We start from the raw sequence: 23,531 nt of genomic DNA, 5'->3' as shown, positions 1-23,531 counted from the left end.
CTATTTTTACACTAACCGCAGGTAAATGCACCGACCATCCAAACTCACTCTATATATAACTGTTACGAGTGGGTTTTGTTTCGTTATATTTGTCATTAATTTATGCATTATCTTAGTTCGGTTTTTTTTTTTATATAATTACCCATATGTGTTTTGTGATTATTATTTTATAAATCAACTTATTAAAGAAAATAAATTTATAGTTTGGATTTTTAAATTTCCGAATTTGAGTTTCATCATGCATAATTGTCAAATGTGAATATTTAGTCCCCCTTTACATAATTGCCTTGTGTAGTTTAATTATATTGTTTGAATACGTTTCTACGAACAGGGATAATGCCAAAAGGGTAGATAGGAGCTTAAAAATGGAAAAATTATCATTTTAGTCTCTTAAAGCTTTTAAATTTATGCGTTAATTTAACGATGATAATACACTTTGACTCTCTCAAAGTTGAAAATTTTCAGCTTAATTCTTTTAAGATTCTATTTTGACCTATTTAAAATTTTATAAATTAAATTTACCCCAAAAATAAATTTTTAGCTTTGTCCCTGTCAATGAATATACTGTATTTATACTTGTAAGCTCTAAAACAAAACATTTATCATTGTATAAAGACTAACTTACTTAGACTTACAAAGCTAATGAAGATTTGACATTGGCAACAAAAGTTGATGCAAAAATACTACAAAATTTAATTTACTTACATTTACAAAGTTAATGAAATATGAACATTGTTAACAAATGCTAAGACCTTGGGTACTTAAAAGTTCAAGTCAGACCATGCATAATTATCACACATGGTCTTTAATTCCATCATGTAGAGTTGTCATGTATATATTTTGTCCAGTTATTCTCCGATTATTATTTATCTATTTGTATTTTGTATTAATTTGATTATATTTTCTAATTGCTCAAGAATGTATTTTTAATTATATTATATCTGTTACTATACTATATTTATACTTGTAAACTCTCAAAGAAATAAATTTACTAATGAGACAAAGTTAAAATTAATCACTTGAGAATATACATTTAAGTTTTGATTCGTAAAATATATTTTTAAAATTTTATTTTGGTTTAAGTCTCAACAATTATCAACCTTATTTAGATTATTATAATTATTTTTATTTGTAATTATAAAAATAAAAATTAAATAAATTATTGGACCCCCTATAAAAGTTAGGCAAAGCATGTTGATTGAATTATGCAAATTAAAAAAAAAATTGAAATTTGAGATTGACCTTTGGACCTTTGGCTTTTAAAATTCTAAATAAGTCAGAGGGGCGGTTTGTGGGCCCAAATTTAGGGTATTGGAATAACACAATATTATAAATATATAATATTTTATTTAATTTAATTATTTATGTTTGGGCTTTTACGTGTTTGAAAATTGAAAGGGACTTAAAGTTTTTTGGACTGTATTGGAATGGCTAGTGGAGTGGGCCCCTACATGGGCCCCCACAACCCACTTTTGCCCCCCTCTCTTCTCTCAAATAAAAGAGATAAAATATTCAAATTAAATTAAATTTTAAAAAAATAAAAAAGATAATAACTGTACCTCCCTTTGGCCCACACTCTAATTATTTCGCTCTCTTTTTGTTTTAAATTTTAATTCTTTAATTATTATTTATTTGATGGTTAAGAAATTTAAAAGGAACATTTATTTTGTTTTTATTTTCTACATATTGATTAATCGGTGACGAATTTTTATTCTGTTTGTGGACAAATAATTATCCAGAAAATATAAGATTTAAATTTTTCTTGATGTTTAAAATGTTATTTTAATTTAACCTTTGAGAAATGTTTTAATAATTTTTTATTTGATTGGTCAAGGTTTTTTATTCTATAAGTAACGTTAAAAATATCATCATTTCTCTCGTTATTTAATTTTTTATTTTTAAATATTAATTGATGACATGTCATGATTTCTTAACTTCGCTTGCAGAGTAAAGAAAAAAAACTGTTAATGTAGTAAATAATTATGGAATTAGGATTAGAATTACTATTTTCTAAATGAGTTGTTATGATTATTATTTGCATTTACACAGCCAGTGGAAACAAAAAATTTTTAGGTCTTTTAACTCTTCATATATTTAGAATTTAGTCACTTTATGTTTATTTTTAATAGTTTAATCTCTCTATGTTATATATTTAAAAATGCAAGTCAAATTATTCATAATGTCGATATTCTTCTGTTGAACTTTCATGTCCATTATAATGTTTTTTTATATGGTTATTGAGTAATTTTTTAATTTCAAAATGTTACATTAATAAATTTGACAGAATTTTTAAAAAGACTAAAAAGCTAAATTCTTAAAAATAAGAAAAATATGAAAACTTTAAACATATTTTAATCTTAAATATATCTCAATGAATACGTATAATTATTTTAATATTATTTCTAGAAATTTAATTGTTATGCTATTGATGTAGCGAATAATAATTCTTATACTTTATACATAGATAAAAATTTTAATTTGGAAATTTTTTTCCTTTCACTAAATGTAAAAAATATGTCACATTAAATTTAAGAAGTCGGACTACAATGTACCAAACAATTTTTTTTATAAATATCATTTTAATCATGTACAATGATTTTACAAAATTTACATTGTATTTTTTATTGAACATAATATGACGTCAACCTTACATCAACAATGACGTGTCGAACCTATGTCAATTTGTGGCCCTATTGGCTATGGCTAAAGTATGGGTCCTTCCACTTTTCTTAGGCGCCCCTCTGAAAGGGTAATCATTGAAAATTCTTACTTAAAATTATTAGACACGAGGTATATTTTCTATATATATATATATATATATAAAGTAAATTATTTTAAAGATCATTAAATTATTAATAAATTTATATTTTAGTCATTTAATTTTAAAAAATTATAATTTAGTCACTGACCTATTTAAAAGTTTTTATTTAAGTTACTAAACTGTTAATTTTTTTTTTTCAAAGTTCAACTAATGAGCTCGAAGTGATCAATACAATAAATCAATATTTATTGAAGTAGAACATACCTTAGGTCGAATTCAATTTGGCAGTCAATGTTGGAGATTGAAAAAGAAAACTATTTTGGATCTTGGTTCATAAATTTCCGTTTGGATCTTGGTTCATAGATTTGTAACATTCAAAGTTGTTTCATTAAAAAAGTTGAACGGTAGAAGAAAAATGGAATGAAAACTTTTGATTCATGCAGATGATTTGAACAGTGAATGCCATAAAACATTGATCTTTAACATCCTAATGGCTTAAATAATTTTTTTTGAATAGTTTAGTGACTATTTTTGTAATTTTTTTAAAGTTGAGCGATTAAAACATAAACTTATTAATAGCTTAGTTACATTTGCATTTAATTAGCATTATAATCAAGTCGAAGTGAGCTCAAATAATGAAAAGCTCAAACTTAATTGACTTGAAATTTAGTATTTCAAGCTCAACTCGAGCTTACTTGAACACTACTATAGAAGCTCATATTTGGTTTCAAACTAAACTTGAATTCGAGCTTAGTATAAATTCTTTTACTTGATCTACATACTTGAGTTCGAGCTTGATATTGTTTCATAAACAATTTTTGTATTTAAATAACAAATTTAGGGTTTGGATTTTTTTATATCAAAGATAAAGTAATGATTTAATATTACAATATTAAAATATTATTATATATAAAATAGTTTAACTCAAATTTATTTAAAAATTTAAAGGAGAATATTTGATATATCATAAATACATAAATTTTATATACCGTTAATTAATTATAAAATAATTATCACTGGTGTAAAACGAAAAATAATGAAGGGTTAAAATTGAACTTAAAAAACTCCTCCTCGTACATGATGCATTTCTAATTTTTTTACCAAATTAAATAAAATGCGTCTTATAAAAATTAAATATGTCTAAACAAAACATATAAGAAAAAATAGTTTAAGATTATATAATGTATTATTCAAAAATATATAAATAAAAATATAAAAAAATTATAAATTTACAAGAGAGATATTTTGATAAAATTTTGAGGGTGAGGTAAATGTAGGTTTTATTTAAATTCCATGCGAATTGATATTGGAATTTTTATTAAGAATCCATCGTCTCACGTTTTAACTTAATTTTTAGAATAATAAAAAAAGATCGATCAATAATGGAACTAACAGGTTTAGGTTATTTTATCATTCTTTTGTGAGATACTTGAACTCAGCTCGTTTGAATTGCTCGAGTTTAGCTTGACAATGATCAATTTGAATTCATATGTTTTTCAAACCAAACTTGAGCATCTTGTAAGTACAAATATCTTATTTACACTCTTACATCAACAGTTTATCTATTAGTAGTAAATTTCTAAAATTACATTGAAAAAAAAAACCTTTAATATATCATATATATATATATAAAATAAAAAACCTCTCCGGTCCCTCACAAATTTGATATTTAGTAGTTTGTTTAAAAAAAAATAGTAATTTAGTTCTTATTGTCGAAACCATTATCAGATCGAGTTTTGGAAAATGAGAATCGATTTTAAAAAACGAAAACGGGAGTCGCCACCAATCTTTTTGGGTGTGATTGGATCACCTTTAAAACATTTTGTTTTAAAATCATTAGTTTTGGTCCACGAAATAAAAGAACGGGTTCGGGAATCGGTTACGTATGAGGAAGGATTAGCACCCTCATAACGCCCAAAAATTGGTACCTAATTGATTATCAAATGGCTTTAATGTCGAAAGAAAAAAAAATTAAGATGTAGTCTTCTTTAAAATATTTTAACTTTGAAAATTGGGATTCACTAGCGTCAAAGTATTGACATTAAGTTATCCCTTTTTTGAAATTCCTATCTCGAAACAGCAAAACGCTATATCCAATAAGTTAGGACATATTGCTTTGAAATTCCAAGATAGTGGCTTGCATTTAGAAAACCTCTAAAAACTTAGAAGGGTACTTAATTATTCGAATTCAACGAGAAAAGTGGCAACCCAATAAGTTAGAGACCTTTCGCTTTCGAAATTTCCAAACACCAAGTATTGCCTTATTTGCAAAAAATCTTATTTCGAGGTAACAAATAAATGAATAAAACGAATAAAAAGATAATAACAAATAAGCTAGGAAATATTCGAGATTAAAAAAAACTAGTAATAAATAAACAATCATTATGTAAGACTAAAGAATGATAGTATAGTGAAGATAATAATAATATTAATAGTAATAATACAAATAAAAATTTTGGAATGATGTGAAATTATATATATGTATGTGAATATATAGATAAGTAAACAATATATATAGTGAGTGAAGAGTAAAAGGTAAAACAAGTGTGTAGCGACGTAAAAAAAAATTCGTTTTGGTTTGGGGTCGCTAAATGTGGCGTTTATTTGAAAATTTAAACCGACTTTCGATTTTATTAAAAAAGGGAGTCGCCACCGATCTTTTTTCTAGGTGTGACCGGACACCTAATAAACCATCCTTTTTTAGAAAAAAAAACTTATTATTGTACAAAAATGAGGGCGAATTTAGGTCTACGTCAAAAGTCCAGAGAAAAATTGGGGTTCGAGTCGATTACATGAGGAAGGTATTAGCACCTCGCGACGCCCAAAATTGGTATCTCATAAACATGTGTTGACTTGATTTTCAAAAATACGAGTTCAATATAATATTTAATCGTGATCCGATTGAAAAATAAGAATTTTAGTTTTGATTTTTTAGAAAGGGTGTCCTGTTTTTTAACACAAGTCAATTTAATTTCACCCAACATAGCGATGAAATCGATAGCTTAATATTAAATCGGTACATTGCCTTATTTTTGAAATTAATTAAAACATGAGAAAAATATTCCTAAAGTGAGAAATTAAAATAGATAAAGGAAGCAAAAAAATGATATCATTAATGAAAAATATTAACATGGAATACTAGAATATTAGAATAACAATAATAATGATATTTACAAAATAAAAACAAATCACGTACTAATAATAAAATAGGAAAAATGATATATTTGGTAATAATAATATAAAATAATAATATGTACATAAAAATACATATATATATATGCATATAATAAAAGTATGTAATAATAATAATATCTACAATAAAAGAAAATATTAGGAAACATACAAAAAAATATATACATAAAATTTACAACAATAATATAAAATAATGATATGTGCAAAAATATATATATATACATATGTACATAAAATATACACTAATATAATAATAGTTATAATAATACTAGCAATAGTAATAATTTGTAATAATAATATATACACAATATGGTATTTAAAATATATATATATATATAATAGTATTTAAGAATATATACATAAGAAATATATAACTAATGGCATTAAAAATATATACATAATATATATAAAATACCTAAAAAAGGGAAAATAAGAGAGAAGGAGGGGAAAGGAAATCCGCCAAGGGGGCGGTCACGGTCGATCGTCGGTTTCGTTGTCGTGACCACCGCCTACAGTGGCGGAAAATGTAAATTTTTTTAACAATATATGTATATATAAAGAAAGAAAAAAACAACACAAAAAAAAAAGAAAAAAAAGATTCGAAAGAAGAGGAAAAAAGAAAAATGCAACCTTTTTATTGATGTTTCTTTTGTGTTCAAAATTTGAAGGATTTTTGTGTTTGTCTCCTCTTTTTTCAATCTTTTCAAAATCCTCCTTCTTTCTTTTTACATGATTTTGAATGGCTTTTATAGCCATCTTTACATGATTTTCTATTTTTTTTCTATTTTGTAGGTGGTGGTGGTAGACAATGGGAGGAAAATGGGAGGAAAAATGGGGCAAGTGGGAAAGTGGTTAGGTGGCTAGGTTTTTTATCTTTTTGTTATGTTTTTCTTTTTTCTTCTTTTTTTTTTTTTTTTTTGGGGTTAGGTTTTTTGGGGTAAGTTTTTCTTTTTCTTTTTTTTTTTTTCTTTGTTTTTTTTGGGTTAGGTTTTTTTTGGGGGCTTAATGGGCTTTTGAATTGGGTTTGGGTAGATGTAAATGGGTCATGGGTTAAGGGTTTTAGTGGGTTTAGAGGTTTGGTTGGGTTTTCATATAATTGGGCCCGGACAATTTGGGCTTCTACAAAGTGTATTTAAAGAGTAATGGGTAAAAATATAATAATAGTGTAATAGTAGTAATAACGTAATAGTATTAGAAATATACGATATATCATATTGAAGGTAAATACATAATATATACATATTAGAAATAATCATACTATTAGAAACAACTATTAATAATACTACATAAATAGATATATAGTAGTAGCATATACATGATATAGTTAAAAATATATAAAGTAAGATAATATGGGAAATAAAAAATATATAAACGATATAATATTAGGGCATATGCAAAACAATAAAAATACAATATTAAAAGATATATATATAATATATACATAATATAATATTAAAATATTTACATGGTATATACATAATAATGTAAAAATAAACTATTAGTAATATTATAAATATATACATATAGTAGTAATAATAATATAAAGGTATTTCATATAAACAGTATGCACGTGAAAAAAAGAAAAGAGAAAATAATAATTACAAAAGTATGAAATCAAAATAATATGTAGAAACATGTTTATTCTAAAAGAATAACTAAAACTTAATTGAGAGAAGAAACAAAATCCAAGAGATAACTTACAAGTAAAACAAATTATTGAAATAGAATTTTGGGCTAAAATTAATTGCGATAAATGTCCGAGATCTAAAATTAAAAATGCCCCAAATCTTAAAATACCGCGCAAAGGGGGCAAATTGAAATAGCACACAGACTGCAGGGCCAATTTAAAATAATATAAAACTTAAATATGGCCCGATTGAAGGCTAGCACAAATGAGGGGACCAATTGCGCAAATTACCCAATTAAAGGTAACATGCATGGTCTCAAGCAAAAAGTTGATTCCACTCCCCCCATGCTACTTTGTTTTATTATTAATTAAAACTATTTCCCCATACTATTTTGTTTTATTATTAATTAAAACTATTCCCTATACTATTTTGTTTTTATTATTAATTAAAACTATTCCCTCATACTATTTTGTTTTTATTATTAATTAAAACCATACTTTATTTTCTCTTTTTTTTATCATAAAAAAAACTTTTTTTAAAGAAAAAAAACAACAAAAAATAGTTAAAACACCACCTTACCACCCTACATTCATTTTTCAAAATAGAGAGAAGGCTCTCAACTCTCTCAACCCTTCCCCTCTTCCGGACATTGGACCGGCCATCAACCATCACGCCGGTCACCGGCCACTGACGGCGACGCCGCCATCCACGGTGACCGAAAAATCTTCCGAGGCTCTTTTTGGCTTCTCTCCTCGAGTAGAGCCCGGATTTGGGGTTAAAATGACCCAAAAACCTTCAAAAATTAATGAGAAGCACCCTAGAACTCAAGAATCCATTCGGTTTTCGGCCACCGATCCTCGGCGGTGGCTTTCTCGGTCGTCCACGATGTTGGAAAACTGAACACCAGTAAGATCCTTCCCTCTTTCCTTTTTTTTATATTTTTTTCAAGTTTTTTTCTCTGTTAAAAATATTTGTAAAATAGCTAAAACGAACGAATAGAAAGAAGATCAAAAAAATAAAAATAAGGACAAACACCTTTTGAACTTGTTTTCTCCTTTTGATTTCTCCCAAAAGTCTCTGTAATACAACCCCCTCTAATACAATCTCTTCTCTCCCCAAAATACAATCGATTCTTCCTCAAAATACAATCGATTCTTCCTCAAAATACCATCGATCCCCCCTCCTTACAGTCGGTTCTAGTATGGCCTTTATAGCCATTTACAAACTTTATTATATATATTTGTTATCTTTTCTTCTTCTTGTATGGCAGGCAAAAGGTGGTGGAGGCATGTGCCACTTGGTAGTGGTTGGAAGTGGGTGGTTGAGGCTTGCGGCTAGAGTTTCTAATTTCCGAAAATAGGTTGTGGGCTAGGGTTTCTAAGCTTTTGGGCTTCTTTTAGGTTTTAATTTTTGGGTTGTAATTGGGTTGGTAGCTTTGTTTGTAAATGGACTTTTAATGGGCATTTTGATTTTTTTTATTTTATTTTTCAAAATTTGGTTTATTTATTTTAAGGCTCGGGAAAAATATGGGTTCTACACTTATGAAATTTTGAAGGTGAGTAACTAAAAACAATTAACAACGATGTTCACTCTTTCCGTCAAATTATCCTACTTTTGATTAGTGCAATAACAAATTTAATTATCAATATTTATACATTCTGTCAATTAGATCTCAATTTAAAAAAAATCAACAATCTTTTAGAAATCTAAATTTTTTTTAATAGAATTAAGATTAATTTGACAAAACTTGTAAAAATTAATGACAATTATACCAAAAAAATAAGATAAACTGAAAGAAAAAAAAGTGAATATAGTTATTATTTGCCTTTAGTTAACTTTTGAAATTGATAACAACTAAGTTAAATCTCATTTTCTTAAAAAGGACTAATTTAGTTAATATAAAAAATACGAGGGATTGAAAAGTGTTTTAACCCCTCTATATATACATAGGTTGCGTCGGTGATGAAATTGCTTTTAATTAATTCAATTGGTCAACTATTAATGATGGTTTTGGGTCATGTAAATCCGACAAAGTTAATATATAAATTCTCAAAACAAAATGATAATTGGAGTGACATTCACTTTCGTTGGACAGTCGAACAATAATAATTGTTCTTAGTCTTACCTAACTAACTTTGGTTTGGTTTGAAGTTAAATGTCACAATGTCGGCCTATGGTTGACTACATTTCTCTCTCTCTCATGCTATGCTAGAAGACCGACGGCCCAAATTTGTTCAACTTTCATAATAATCTAAATTAAGCTAAATTACAAAATTTTAATTGCTTCATCTTTAACTCTAAGACTACTTTTTCGAAAAAAACATTATCCCTACTACTTTTCATGATAACAAACATAACAACTATCATAATTTTATTGAAATTGATATTAAAAATTATTAATGGAATAATTTATTTTAGATAAATTTATATTTTGTAAATTAAATATCAAAATATTATATTTCAATCAAATGATCTAAATAAGTACTAATTAATCTTACATTCCTTAAACTAAATGTTAGGAGCAAAGCCAAAAAATTTATAAATTTTAAAAGAGTTAAAATATAATTTCACTATTGTATTAGCTAACATCTTTGTAAGTTTTATAAATGATTAAATTAACATCTTCTCATATTTGAGGGCAAAACTAAATTTTACTATTATGAATTTATAATTTTATATATTTTAAGGGGAAATGTAATTTTTCAAATTTACGGAACATAATATTAATTTTGATAATAAAATTACTAGAACGTAAGATTACTTAATACATTCTTTATTTGTCTTATTTAACTTGAATGAAAAATTTATTGTTTGATTGATTGAATTTAAAATGACTAAATTATAATTATAAAATTTGCTTTTTTTTATTATATACCACACGAAGGTTGAATCTTATAGTAATATAAATTTCATATATTCTTTCTCAAACAAAAGACTAAAATTTGGAAGAAAAGACAGATAATGGGCTTGTCTCTTAATCAAATTGACAAGTAAAATAAAGCAGAAAAACATGTTTTGTTTTGTTTTTTTTTACATCATGTTATTTTATGATTTAAGGAAATTTTGATCCAATGTTAAAATGAATGGTAAATTATATTATCAATAAAATTTTTAATTTAGTTGATATCATGAGTTAACGAGTACTAATTCGATTAGGGAAATTATAAAAAATCTTTCTTATTTAAAATAAATTATAATATTTTAGGACACTTTAGTTTTTTTAATTAAAATAATAATAATATGCATATAGTGAGATTTGAACTCATGACAATCACATTGGAAAAACTTTATTTATGATTCAACCAATGCTTTATTTTAAATTATTTATCCATTTTAAATTTATTATGCATACTTTATTACCTTCATCAATTGTATATCTATACTATTAATAAGAATTCCTAAGCGAGTTAGTGTCACGAGTCAACCAGATACCAACTTGGTTAGGAAGATCACAAAATAACTTTCTATATTTAAAATAATTTATATTATTCGATAACACTTTAGTCTTTTTAATTATAAATAAATAAAAATATATATATAGTGGTATTTAAACTCATGTTAGTTACATTGAAAATACCTTAGGTTTACCACTCAACCAAAGTTTTATTTTTGATTTATATATACATTTGAATCTTATTATTCACATTTTATTACTTTCATCAATTGATAAACTCAATGTAATCATATTTATCCAAACATAAGAATGTGATTCCGTGAACCAAACGCTTTTCTTTTTAAATATATATCTAAGTAATCATAAATATCAAACTATTATAAATAGACTATTCTAAAAATCATAAATAGAATCAAATTATTAAACATAAACAAACTAAAAATTAGTATAATCCATATTAAAGTTAACAAACGGGAACTCGAAATTCTACGCATATAATTGCATATGGCATGTCTCAAATTTAGATATTTAGGACCGAAGCCTTTGCCATCATGCTCAACCGAGCTAAGGCCTCATTGGCAAAGAAGGTTAACAAAAAGTGGGATATTAGCCACCCGCAAAAGCCCATTGCAACAATGAATTTAGGCCCAAATAAATAGAAAAAATCCAATTAAATATCGGATCATAAAAAGCCCAAATCGTAGTTTTTCCCCCAATTCATGAATTTTTGAAAAATTAAGGAACCCTAGAATTGTCTCGCTCCTAAAACCTCCCTTAAATCCTCCATTTTCCATTTCTACTCTCTTTTAAAATTTTTTTTTGAAGAAGCAATAATTAAAGAAATGGCAATATTTGGAGCTAGACGAGTTTTATGGCGAAGCTTTTCGACAATTTCTTCTCATCCGTTACGTGTCTGCATCGTCGGAAGCGGTCCCGCCGGCTTCTACACTGCGGAAAAGGTTCTACACCGCCTATCAATAATGGATTTAGCTTATTTGATTTAAATTTATTCAAAATTTTCTAATTCGAACTAATTACAGATATTGAAGACTCATCAAGGATCACAAGTTGACATTATTGATCGATTACCTACGCCCTATGGATTAGTACGCTCTGGCGTTGCACCTGATCATCCCGAAACTAAGGTCCGTCTTTGAAAAAAAAAAAAAAACTCTCCTTAATTGTTTTTAGTAGAATATTGTTGTTAATTAAGCTTAGTTTTGGTATAATGCTTGGAACAGAATGTGATTAATCAATTCTCTCGGGTTGCACAAAACGGACGGTGTTCTTTTATGGGGAATGTTGCTCTTGGATATTCGATTTCTTTGGTGGAACTTCGGGAGCTTTACCATGTCGTAAGAACTTAGTGACATAGTTTACTGAATGTTGTTAACAGAGTTAATGCTGTTTTTCTTTTGGTATGTGGATTAATTTGATGCATTAGTGGATTTAATCCAACAGGTGGTGCTTGCTTATGGTGCGGAAAGTGATAGAGTTGTAGGCATTCCGGGAGAAGTATGTTCGATGGAAATTAGAGTTTTCTTTATACAGTTTAAGTGTAATGGATGTTGCTCATGGTTTTATATGTAAATCAATTTGTTTTATAGGATTTGAAAGGAGTACATTCAGCTAGAGAGTTTGTTTGGTGGTATAATGGGCACCCAGATGGAAGAAACCTGGACCCTGATTTGAAGAACACAGATACAGCTGTTATCCTTGGTCAGGTACTTTTTATGATTGCATTATAGCATACTTGGTTGCTTGTTTTAAGGTTTTTTATTCTCAATTAATTACAAAAATTGGGAGTAGTTATACAATTATAATTGGACTGAGCATGGTTCCAATTCCTTGGGGAATCAAAGACACATGAAAAGGATTTGTGAGGCATTAGTTAGTGATTTTGTTTTAAGGGCTATTGTGATAAAAGGATTCGACCAGAGTCTGATCGGTTCCAAGTTCTCAACAAATGAGATTTGTGTAGTCATTCCATGTTCAGCTATGCTTTTGAAGGCATTCAATTGGTTATATTCAATGAAAATAATCAAAACTTATAATTTATGTATATATTTAGTCTTATCAATTATGTTCGTACTTTGCGGGGACGCCAGTTAGTCTTATTTTTATACACGGGCAATGCAAATCCATTATTTTCGATTCTTTTCCATTCTGCACTATTATGTACGGATTTGATCCCTGATATATGTGATAAAGAGAGCTGCAGTTGTATAACTTTTCAGGGAAATGTAGCTCTTGATGTTGCTCGTATCCTTCTACGTCCAACATCTGAATTGGCAATAACTGATATTGCTAGCCATGCTTTGACTGCTTTGGAACAAAGCTCTATAAGGTTTCTCACCTCTTCCTTTGAATCAATTGCATAAATCTTTTAGCCATTTATCAGATCTTTAAACTTGATTCTATTACAGGAAAGTATATCTGGTTGGAAGACGTGGACCAGTCCAAGCAGCCTGTACTGCAAAAGAGCTCCGAGAAGTTCTTGGTAATTCCTAAGATAATGGGTCTAGGGGATGCATTTGTTCTTAATCAGTATGTCTTGAATTGTTTAAATTAGTGTATGCTGTTTGGCCAGCAATACGAAATGCTGCTAATGCTGAACTAAAGTTTCATTCACTGTAGATTTTCAATTGGCAAACCGATAATTTCATTTTTGAATTGATTGTGTTGGCTTATGTGTATTTGTCAACCTGATCTTTGTTTGGAAGTTGGACGTGGAATACTTAAAATTGTATGCTTTGGATGAGTGGTGCAGTTTTTGTGTCGATGCATTGATCCATTTTTAACACTCCATGTTGGGTAGTTTGTGGTCATCGATATCATACTCTGATCATTTGCAATATGACTTATTGCTATATTTCATCTTAACCCTATGGGTTATTGATACCTTCTGATCCTTGCTGTTAGCGGGGGTACACTATTGTCCTAAATCTGCAGAACTTAGAGAAGTTTTTATTATTTTGGCAGGTATTAAAGATTTGTATATTCACATAAAGGAAACAGATTTGAAGATAACCCCGGCTGATGAGGTACATCTTACCTTCAAATGCTTGCTGGTTTTTGACACTAATGTTCATCCTTTCAAGTTTTGAACTTGAGACCTCCAAGTTGAAAGTTCCTTGGTCTAACATTTGGTTATTTACACTAATTTTGCCACTTCGTTAATAGTTATTGTTAAAAAAGATACCACATATCCTGTTTGTTGCTTCTTCAGCTTCTCATCCATTCTATTTATGTTTTTTCCATCTACATGCTGTCTTTTTTTATGAAGGAAGAAATGAAAAACAGTCGTATTCATCGGAGGATTTATGAGTTACTTTCTAAGGCAGCAACTGCAGGACCTTCCCAACCTAGTTCGGGTCAACGCGAACTTCATTTTGTTTTCTTCCGTCAACCTGATAGATTTCTAGAATCATATGACAAAAAGGGATACGTTTCTGGGGTGCACCTTGAGAAGACAACTCTAAAAGGTATCTCATTGTCGTTGGCTCTATGCTCTCTATGATATACAAATTTCATGAATAGCACTGTACTGTATCGGGATATCATCTACATGATCTTTTAAAAGCTGTGAAACAGTCTCATTAAATAGTTTTCTAAATTGGTTATTTATAACTTCATTTTTTGTAGGTATTGGCTCTGGAAAACAGATTGCCATAGGTACTGGACAATTTGAAAATCTTTCTTGTGGGTAATTTCTTTCTTTTTCATTTTTTCCCCTCCCTGGATATCAAGCTTTAACTTTCAAAATATGCAATTGCCATCTACAACATTGATGTTTTCCCCAACACTTGCTTATAGATATTTTTATTATTAATTCTGTCCTAATGTGTTTTGTTCTATATTACGATGTAAAGGTGCATTACTGATTTCTTATTTAAAAGGCAAATGGTTTGACCTATAACGAGTAACATTCCCCCCCCCCCCTTATAGTTGCAACATCCCGAAAGATGTTCATCTTGTTTCGGGAACCTCATGTTAACTATGTTATGGAACTGTACGGTAACATGTACTTCTTGTAGGATTGTGCTAAAGAGTATTGGCTATAAATCAGTGCCAGTCGATGATTTGCCATTTGATAATCAGAAAGGTAAAGCAAAAGAATAGCTTTAACTAGTATTGTTTCCTGGCCAGTTCAAGCCTTTCTTAACAAATACGAAGAATAAAGAAAAAACTTATTATGCTATATTTCTCCAGGTGTGGTTCCAAATGTTAAAGGTCGAGTTCTAAGTGACAATTCTGGAGATCCTACATCAATTGAGAATGGATTGTATGTCTGCGGATGGTTGAAGAGAGGACCAACTGGCATTATCGCTACGAATCTTTACTGTGCTGAGGAAACTGTAAGTTCTCTCATTTCATGTTACTCGACTTGCATGTCTTTGCTAACTGCACCATTGTGATGATAGGTCGCAAGTTTATCAGAAGATCTTGAACTAGGTGTCTTAGCATCAACAACCAGGTTGCCGAAACTTGGAAGAGATGGACTCCTCCAGATTTTGGACAATAGAAATGTCCGAGTTGTACCTTTCAGTGCTTGGGAAAGAATAGACAAGGAAGAGAAGAGGTTAGGGAGTTTGAGAAATAAACCAAGAGAGAAATTGACCTCATGGGAGGAGCTACTAAAAGTTGCTGGCTCTGAATGAATGTGCCCTTTTATGTGGTAAGTCACTCATATCCATTTCCCCAAACTTTTATACCATATATAGATATAATATAATATATATACATTTTTTGGGTGGAAAAGAGAATAAAGTATATTGTAAGTGCTGTTGATAATTTGTTTGGTTTGAAGGGAAACTAATTTTTTAACCTTCACTCCAGTATTTTTGAAACAAAATCAAGAAACAGATGTCAACTTGAATTGTTAGAATTGAATTTGAACTATGAACCGTGTTTATGCCGATTTGTATAATTTATTGAGTGAAATGTTTGTATCTCGAGTCCTCTCTAACAGCCAAATCCTTGTAGCATCCTCTAGGTGGCTAGCTGCCTCTCCACTCATGCCGGCCTCCTCCCTTTCCCTTATCTAGCCTCACTCTCCCCTCTTTCTTCCTTCCTCCTCCCTCCCCTGCCCCTCTCTCTCTCTTTGCATCGTCCTTGCTGCCTCCAATGTCGGTCACCAGTTTTTCCAGTATAAAGAGGCCCCCTTGGTCTATTGCAGGTCCCAATGCTCCAAATCAGATCTTTCGATCTAAAAGCTAACGTCACTCTATGTTTCTGACTTTGACATCCCAAAGACTATTGTCGCCAAGTCACTTTCATCCTTGATTTCATTGAGTGGGTTAAGCGTGCAAGCGTTGGTTGCTATCGTTTTCCTTTCTCGGCTTGTTTGTTAGTCACCAAGTGTCTTAGTATTTGGATGCCTTGTTTGTTTATTTGGTGTTTTTGATGTGTTGGGACCCATTTTTATGAATAATTTCATTGGGGAAAAAGTGTTTGCACTTTATCTATCAACCATGGCAAGAAAGCTCTTTTTGCTCTCCATGAGAGTTTGTTTTTTTACAACAAGGTAAACACGTCACGACTTAGGGGTTGTATATCAAGTTCTTTATTCAATTGTTGTTACTTCTATTACGTAAAAATGCTTCATATATTGCATTTGCCACATAAACAAGATTCAACCCCCAATTAAACACATGTGGATTATTTGCAATTTTATAAAATCCAAATTTTTACATTTTTTTAGGAGATGGAGTTAACACAATTTAGACAAAAACTTTTAACTAAGTTGACATTTTTTTTCATATTTGCTTCGAAACAGTTTTTATTAGATTCACGTTTGATTTAAAATCTAACTATTATTATTTGGATTCAAAATCCAAATTAATTAAATTATTTATTGAAAAAACATTTAATCTATATTTGTCATCTATAAAAGTAAAATAGATTTAAATATTATCTAAATCAATAACATTTGAATCCATCATCCTTTTAATTATTTGATGACATTTTAATAAAATTTTTTCATGTTATATACATAATTTTGATAATTTTTATATTGAATTCAAACTCAAATCCTAAACTTTAAATCTAAAACTCAAACTCTGATCTCCAATCATAAACTCAAACTCTAAGGCTTAAATTCTAAAGTCGAATTTAAAATTTAAAATTCAAGATTCAATATTTTGAGTTTAGAGTTCAAAGACTTCAGGTTTGAAGTTCAAGGCAAAAAAATACAAAAATTATGCGTTAATGACAGAGAAAAAATTACTAAAATATACCTTATCCATTAGCATTTTACTGAAATGTATCAATGAATATTCACAAATATTCAAATCTACTTTATCCATTAGCATCTCCAATTGAAACTATCATTTAGGTTTTGGCAAAAACAAGAGGATACAACTGTTGCTCGAACCGGATTGGGCTTCAGTCGGTGCACCACTTTGGAGAAAGATCAATTTACTCAAAAATTAGTATAGACCGGTTGAACCAAAATTTTTTAATATATATTTACTTTTATGAATTTTTTAATTATTTATTTAATTAAACTAAACGGACCAATATGACAGGTAAGCTCATGACCTGATTGGTTCACCCACCGATCCGGAGAACCTAGGAGAATAGACAAGATTTGGAACACAGTAATGGCTAAAAAGAGTGATTGCACTAATACTACAACTGAGGCTATTCAACAAAACCCTAAACTACATTTAAACAAACTATCATCATAGCTGTCTTCTTCATACCCCGACTACAAAATCTATTAGGCTGTCTAGTTCTAACTAAACTAGGAAAATCCTATTTAACATGAAACATGTTCACACCACATACCGATAGGTAATATAACGACCAGCAGTCTCGCTAGGCCTAATTATCTTCACCACTTGTCCACGCTTCAGCCCGTAGTATCTTGCGATCGGATCACTCACCTGGATACGCGGCAGCTGCATTCATTCCATTCCACAAACACAATGATCATACGTATTAGTTTACTTTTGGCTATAAAACAATGAATATCATGTTAGCCAACAAAGATTTGAGCAAATCACTTTAGAATACTCTAATCTAACACTATACAGTAATTAAGGTTACTATATATATGGTTAAAGTACCAGGGAAGTCTCTGTATTATAGGGACAGTATCAAGTTAGTCCCTCTATTATTAAATGGATCAATTTAGTCCCTATAATATTAGAAGGAATCAAATAAGTCCAAATTGTAACAAAGTTAACATTTACTGTACAAAAAATGTCATTTATTGTTTAACAAGGTTAATATATTTAAAGTTTTTATGGTTTTGTAAATGAAATCTTTTTTTGGAATTGAACAGATTTCATTTACAAAACCATAAAACTTTTAAAAATATTAGCTTTGTTAAACAGTGTAAATGACCTCTTTATGCAATAAATGTTAACTTTTGTTCCAATTTGGACTTATTTGATTCTTTTTAATCGTATAGAGACTAAATTGATCCATTTAATGATAGGGACTAACCTGATCAGATCCCTATAATAGAAGGACCTCTCAGGTTCATTCACCCTATGCATACTGACCTGTGTTTCCTTTACAGTATATCTCTGCAGCAAAGTCTTTTTCTCCTCGGTAGTAAGCACCTGATGCTCCGGAACAAGAGAATGTTCTTTTACATTAACAAGGAGCTCCGTTTCCTGCACCATTGAAGTTCAAAACAAAAATCACAATGAGTAACAAAATTGGAGAAACAGATTTCAAGAGAGGAAAATGTGGATCCTCGTGTGGTATTGCAAAATTTGTAACATACAGCAATAATCAGATGAACTTAGCCATTTGGTCTTATCGATTACACCAACTTGATAAGCTTGAGAAAGTAAACTTAATTAGATGAATCATTGCCCTCAAAGCTTTCCTTCATAGAAGAATACACACCAAGAATCCCGTTTTGACAGAGATTGATTAGTGTAAGTCCTTCACCACTAAGCATAATGATGACCTAAAGTGGAACCCAAATATCATAAAAGCGATAAATTTGACCTGGAAAACCTCCAAGTGGAATTTGGAAGAAATTTCATTGATACAAGTCCGAGCAAAGGGAGTCAAATTTTGTTGCACAACCAGTATAGCCCTAAATACATTCTCCGATTTCATGCGGTTGGTATATGTCTTCATTGTTTTCACACCAACCTTGGGTTCTTCAGGAAAGAAAACATAGATCTAGCACACAGAAAAGTAAAACCCTTAAATTAATGAGGCTATGGATAAAGACAAAAGTGAAAGTATCTAAGAGATCCTTGTACTATAGGGACCTTATTAAATTAGTCCCTCTTATTTAATGGATTAATTTAGTCCCTGTACTATTAAAAAGAATCAAATAAGGCCAAATTGGAATAGAGTTAATATTTATTTTTATGATTTACTGTTTAACAATTTGGACTTATTTGATTCTTTTTAATAGTATAGGGACTAAATTGGTCTATTCAATAATAGAGGGACTAATTTGATACAGTCCCTATAATACAGAGATCTCCCAAATACTTTAACCTAAAGACAAGTGTAGCTAGAAAACTTCATAAACAAGAACAAGTCATTAAACACTTATTCGTGCCATATTACTGCAAATTCAAAAGCTAAAGATAAGTGAATTGAAACTAGTTGTTAAAATTGTGTTGAAAGTGGAGAAATATTTGAGAACACCTGATCAGAGCTATCGTTTCGCTTAGCTTTATTAATAATGAGATCCTCCCTTTTCATGTTTTCGCCGAATTTGGAAATAAATTGTTCTCTAGACATGTTAATCTCGAAATCTCCGACGAAGTAATCTCTGTCTTTCAACAACTGCAATACCGTCTTTCGGATACGAAACAACCTCCTGATTTCATCGTCCGACAGAACCATTTTCGTCCCACAATTTCTATAGTCCAACAGTAAATAACATCAGTAACAACACACGAGCAAAACAAAACAATAACAACAGTCACAATCATAATAAAGCTAAACATTAACCAAAGATTTTAATAATAGTTAAACTGAGAATTAAACCCTAAACCCTAAAACTAAGTAGTAAGCATCAAACAAGAGTAAAATAACGCAATAAAAACAATCATAAAAATATTATAGTTAAAAATTAACCAGTGAATTGGATAATAGTTAAGCTGAGAATTAAACCCTAAACCCTAATACTTAAATTAAGTAGAAGGCGTCAAACAAGAGTAAAAATAACGAAATAACAACAATCATAATCATAATATAGTTAAAAATTATCCAATCAGTTCAATCGAAGTTAAAACTAAGAATTAAACGAAACCCTAACACTTATGAAAAAAATTATATGAAACAGAAACAAATTGAATGCGGGAAAAACGAATTATCGGCGTGAGAAAGAGAAAAGAGACGAAATATACCAATAATAACGAGAATTGCTGAAACCCTAGGAGAAAAATTCTTCGAGTGTGCCAATGCGAGGAGAAAGTGTGAGAGTTTTCGATGAAGAAAATTAAGAGAGGGAAGATAAAGGTGAAGGCTTTAAATACTTGTGAAAATAAATAATTAAAAATAAAATTTAAAAACGAGGAAGATTATATGGGCTCGACTCGGCTCGGGGTCGGCTCTTGAAAAAACAGCCGAGCTGGTTAGGCTGGACTTTTGCAATTTAGGGCCCAATCCTTTCCGGGCCTTGCTTTATAAAGAAATATATGTATGCTTTTTAAAAAAAATAAAAAATAGGAATAAAGTAACATTTAGTCTTTGGATTTGACAAGTTTTTTGATCCGCAGTAGGCTAAGTTGTTGAAAGTTGTCAAATTCAGGTAAATATTGCTTTATTTCTAATTGGCTTAAATGACTAACACATAATCTATAGCGTCTTTCTTATTTACGTTTTTTTTTTTTGGGGTCAAAAGTTACACTTAGGCTTTCATTCCATTAATATTTTAGTCAAGTTGTTTGTCTCTCTTAAAAAAATCCACTAACCAATTGAATTTTTACATGTGTCAAAATAACTGCATTTCTTCAACAACTTTTTTTACGAAATTGATTTTAATATTTACGGAAAGAAGAAGAGTTGGATGGAGAGAAGGAGGGGGAGATAGAAGATGAAAGAATAAACGGGGGAGTGGTGAGAGAAGGAAAATAAAATAGAATAAAATAAAATCATTGAAATTGAAATTTTGACATGTGTAAGAATTTAATTAGTTGATAGATTTTTTAATAGAAATAAATGATTGGACTAAAAAATTAATCGAATGAAAGTTTAGACATCTAAGTAAAAAAATACTATAATTTGGAGGTCAATTTTTCATTTAAGCCTTTCTAATTTATATAGGGCGTGACTCATACTTAAAATCTCAAAGTTTTTACAACCTCGACACTATTATTAAGTCAAAGCTACATTGACTATTTAATTTTATTGATGATTTAAGATTTAAGTTTGAGTCTTATCATGCACAATTGCAATGCATGAGTCTTCACCCTATTTTGTGCATGTACCATGTGTGAATGTTCTCCGATTCTTTCCGACTAGGTTCAGTTATTTTCAATTCTTCAGCCATTGCTCTTTTGTATTGAGCTGATTGTATTTGCCATTGTAGCTAGTCAAGCATGTATTTGTACCTATAATTTATAATCTATAATATAAATAAAAGAACGAGTTTAGAAAAAATTTGAATTGACAAAAATACCCTTTATATTCTATCACATTACTAAACTGATACTTGAAAAAATATAATATTTAATTTAAAAGTATTAATTAAAAAGTTGGAGGATTACACATTTAAAAATAATAATTTAATAAAAATTGTGATAATTATATATTTAAAATAATTAAAATTAGATAAAAAAAATAAAGGTAGTAATGATGATGCAATGTTATTGCAAGAAATCGAAATCCCAGTCGCTTTTTGTACTCTTTTTTTATGAGGTTTTTTAACAAATTTAAAAATGAAATTACACGTTCAATTAATAATTATTTTGGGCACGTGGCAATTAAGTTGATCAATTATAGCAAAATATATTCTCACCCAAAAAAATCATTATAAATTCAGACGATCGCGTAAATAATATGTTAAGCTTAACCGATTTGTGATTAATAAAACAGAATAAAATAAATGTTTTGTAGAATAATAATTAGATCGTTATTTTTTGTACACAAGTGATCGAAAATTAAAAAAAAAAAAGAAGAAGAAGGTCAAATTATGGTATTCTCCTCTATAATGTTTAAATTAAGAATTTAATCATTAAATTTTAATTTGACATAATTCGATTCATGTACTTTTATAATATCACTAATTAGTTAAAATAGTTAAATTAAAGTATTCATAATTTTTCTTATGACATCCTTTTACAACTAACTGTGTTTATATGAAATGTTCCATGCATGATTTTTAAAATTAAATCAAATCGGACCAAATCATTAAACCCTAATAAAGAGAATAAAATTAGAAATTAACCATAAAAAGATTATTATGCAAGGAAACAATATTTATTGGAATTACAAACCAAAAGATTTGGTAAATCATTTATGGATTTTCTAAATTAAAATATGATATTTAAGAAACAATGGGGGGATGTTGGTTTTCTCAGTGTGGTATTTTTAATGTCATATGTTTGGGACCAAATTCAATGACACTCACATTTCCAAGTCACCAATTGGTACCTTGAAATAGAATTTTTCTTTTTTTTTTTTTTAAATATTTGTTTTACATTTTGCAACCAAATTTTAAAAATCATACATAATATATTCAATGAATTCAAACTAGAAGAAAATCAATACAAAAACAGTAAATTAAAAAAAAATTATAATAAATTTGGATAAGATCCATACATAATGAAACTTAAATTCAAAATAATAATAATAAATTCATATATAACATTTTATATATGATAGAACATGAAATTGGATACTCAAGGTTCCAAGACCTAGGCTGCCAGCATTGTCAAAGTCTCGGTTGGCTTTTATATATCTACACTTATATTAAGTCACTCATTGGTTTAGTATCACCAATTAATTGAGTATCAACTTAATTAATAAAATATTAAAATATCATTATTTTTAGAAAGTAATTTTTTTTCACACACAATATGGATTTGTTTAGGCCCAAAATGATAGATTTGTTATTTAATCTCTTAAATTTTTATAAAATTACATTTTAACCCGTGATAATTTATAATTCATCTCTAGACCGATAAAACAATTCTCTAATTTATTCCCCATATATATACCATATCCAAAAAACCTAGGTGTTGAATTTATGCAACATCTTCCACATGTGGGTTAGGATCTCTTGCAGTTTTCAAGGAACCACTATATATCTATATTATATATATGATTAATAGGTGAACTAATTTTAAAGAGTGGTTTAATATGAACACTGATCAACAAAATCCATTAAAAAATACAAAAGAAAATCTTCCACCTAAGCTAAACATGAACATAAAGATCATTTTTTTTTCCCTGCTCAGCTCTGTGCAGAACTGATTAAAGAAATCTTGGTACTATTTCAATCATGCAGGTCCTTTAAGAAAAAAATTAAGCATGGGATCTTGGTCATTAATTACCCAAGCCATTTTTTTTATTGTGTATATATATATAGTTAAAAGTTAGAACACATATGATCCACTAAAAC

At 29.1% G+C, this 23,531-nt stretch overlaps 2 protein-coding genes and 1 long non-coding RNA gene across 3 annotated transcripts; 2 read left to right on the top strand and 1 right to left on the bottom strand.

The window, feature by feature from the left end:
• The first annotated feature begins 8,159 nt into the window (after positions 1 to 8,159).
• Positions 8,160 to 9,074, top strand: LOC128295116 (uncharacterized). The gene is made up of 2 exons (XR_008285430.1): positions 8,160 to 8,487; positions 8,852 to 9,074. It is a non-coding gene; the product is annotated as an uncharacterized LOC128295116 (long non-coding RNA).
• Positions 9,075 to 11,660: 2,586 nt separating this feature from the next.
• LOC108469395 (NADPH:adrenodoxin oxidoreductase, mitochondrial) lies at positions 11,661 to 15,877 on the top strand. The gene is made up of 13 exons (XM_017770286.2): positions 11,661 to 11,934; positions 12,016 to 12,120; positions 12,217 to 12,330; positions 12,437 to 12,490; positions 12,583 to 12,699; positions 13,213 to 13,322; positions 13,402 to 13,475; positions 13,958 to 14,019; positions 14,262 to 14,460; positions 14,621 to 14,681; positions 15,013 to 15,080; positions 15,188 to 15,333; positions 15,400 to 15,877. The coding sequence occupies exons 1-13, from the start codon at positions 11,818 to 11,820 to the stop codon at positions 15,634 to 15,636; spliced, it is 1,464 nt and encodes a 487-aa protein (XP_017625775.1). The 5' UTR covers positions 11,661 to 11,817; the 3' UTR covers positions 15,637 to 15,877.
• Positions 15,878 to 17,445: 1,568 nt separating this feature from the next.
• Positions 17,446 to 20,446, bottom strand: LOC108459811 (DNA-directed RNA polymerases II and IV subunit 5A-like). Its single transcript, XM_017759241.2, has 5 exons — positions 20,314 to 20,446; positions 19,607 to 19,823; positions 18,947 to 19,126; positions 18,490 to 18,603; positions 17,446 to 17,880 (listed from the first exon to the last, which is right to left on the bottom strand). Exons 2-5 carry the CDS (start codon positions 19,805 to 19,807, stop codon positions 17,755 to 17,757), a joined length of 621 nt encoding a protein of 206 aa, XP_017614730.1. The 5' UTR covers positions 19,808 to 19,823; positions 20,314 to 20,446; the 3' UTR covers positions 17,446 to 17,754.
• Positions 20,447 to 23,531: the final 3,085 nt, after the last annotated feature.

Source organism: Gossypium arboreum, chromosome 7 (genome assembly GCF_025698485.1).
Source record: "Gossypium arboreum isolate Shixiya-1 chromosome 7, ASM2569848v2, whole genome shotgun sequence".
NCBI lineage: Eukaryota > Viridiplantae > Streptophyta > Magnoliopsida > Malvales > Malvaceae > Gossypium > Gossypium arboreum.
The sequence above is the reverse complement of the archived record's forward strand: the minus strand, read 5'-3'. Positions and strand labels throughout refer to the sequence as shown.

What these genes read in the sequence shown, in the direction of transcription:
- LOC108469395 (XM_017770286.2), top strand. Translation starts at nt 11,818, where the DNA reads ATGGCAATATTTGGAGCTAGACGAGTTTTATGGCGAAGCTTTTCGACA. An exon ending in CAGCTGTTATCCTTGGTCAG is followed by an intron (nt 12,700 to 13,212) that starts GTACTTTTTATG and finishes ATAACTTTTCAG; the next exon opens with GGAAATGTAGCTCTTGATGT. An exon ending in TGAGAAGACAACTCTAAAAG is followed by an intron (nt 14,461 to 14,620) that starts GTATCTCATTGT and finishes CATTTTTTGTAG; the next exon opens with GTATTGGCTCTGGAAAACAG.
- LOC108459811 (XM_017759241.2), bottom strand. Translation starts at nt 19,807, where the DNA reads ATGGTTCTGTCGGACGATGAAATCAGGAGGTTGTTTCGTATCCGAAAG. An exon ending in TCCACTTGGAGGTTTTCCAG is followed by an intron (nt 18,604 to 18,946) that starts GTCAAATTTATC and finishes TCAATGGTGCAG; the next exon opens with GAAACGGAGCTCCTTGTTAA. An exon ending in ATACTGTAAAGGAAACACAG is followed by an intron (nt 17,881 to 18,489) that starts GTCAGTATGCAT and finishes GAATGAATGCAG; the next exon opens with CTGCCGCGTATCCAGGTGAG.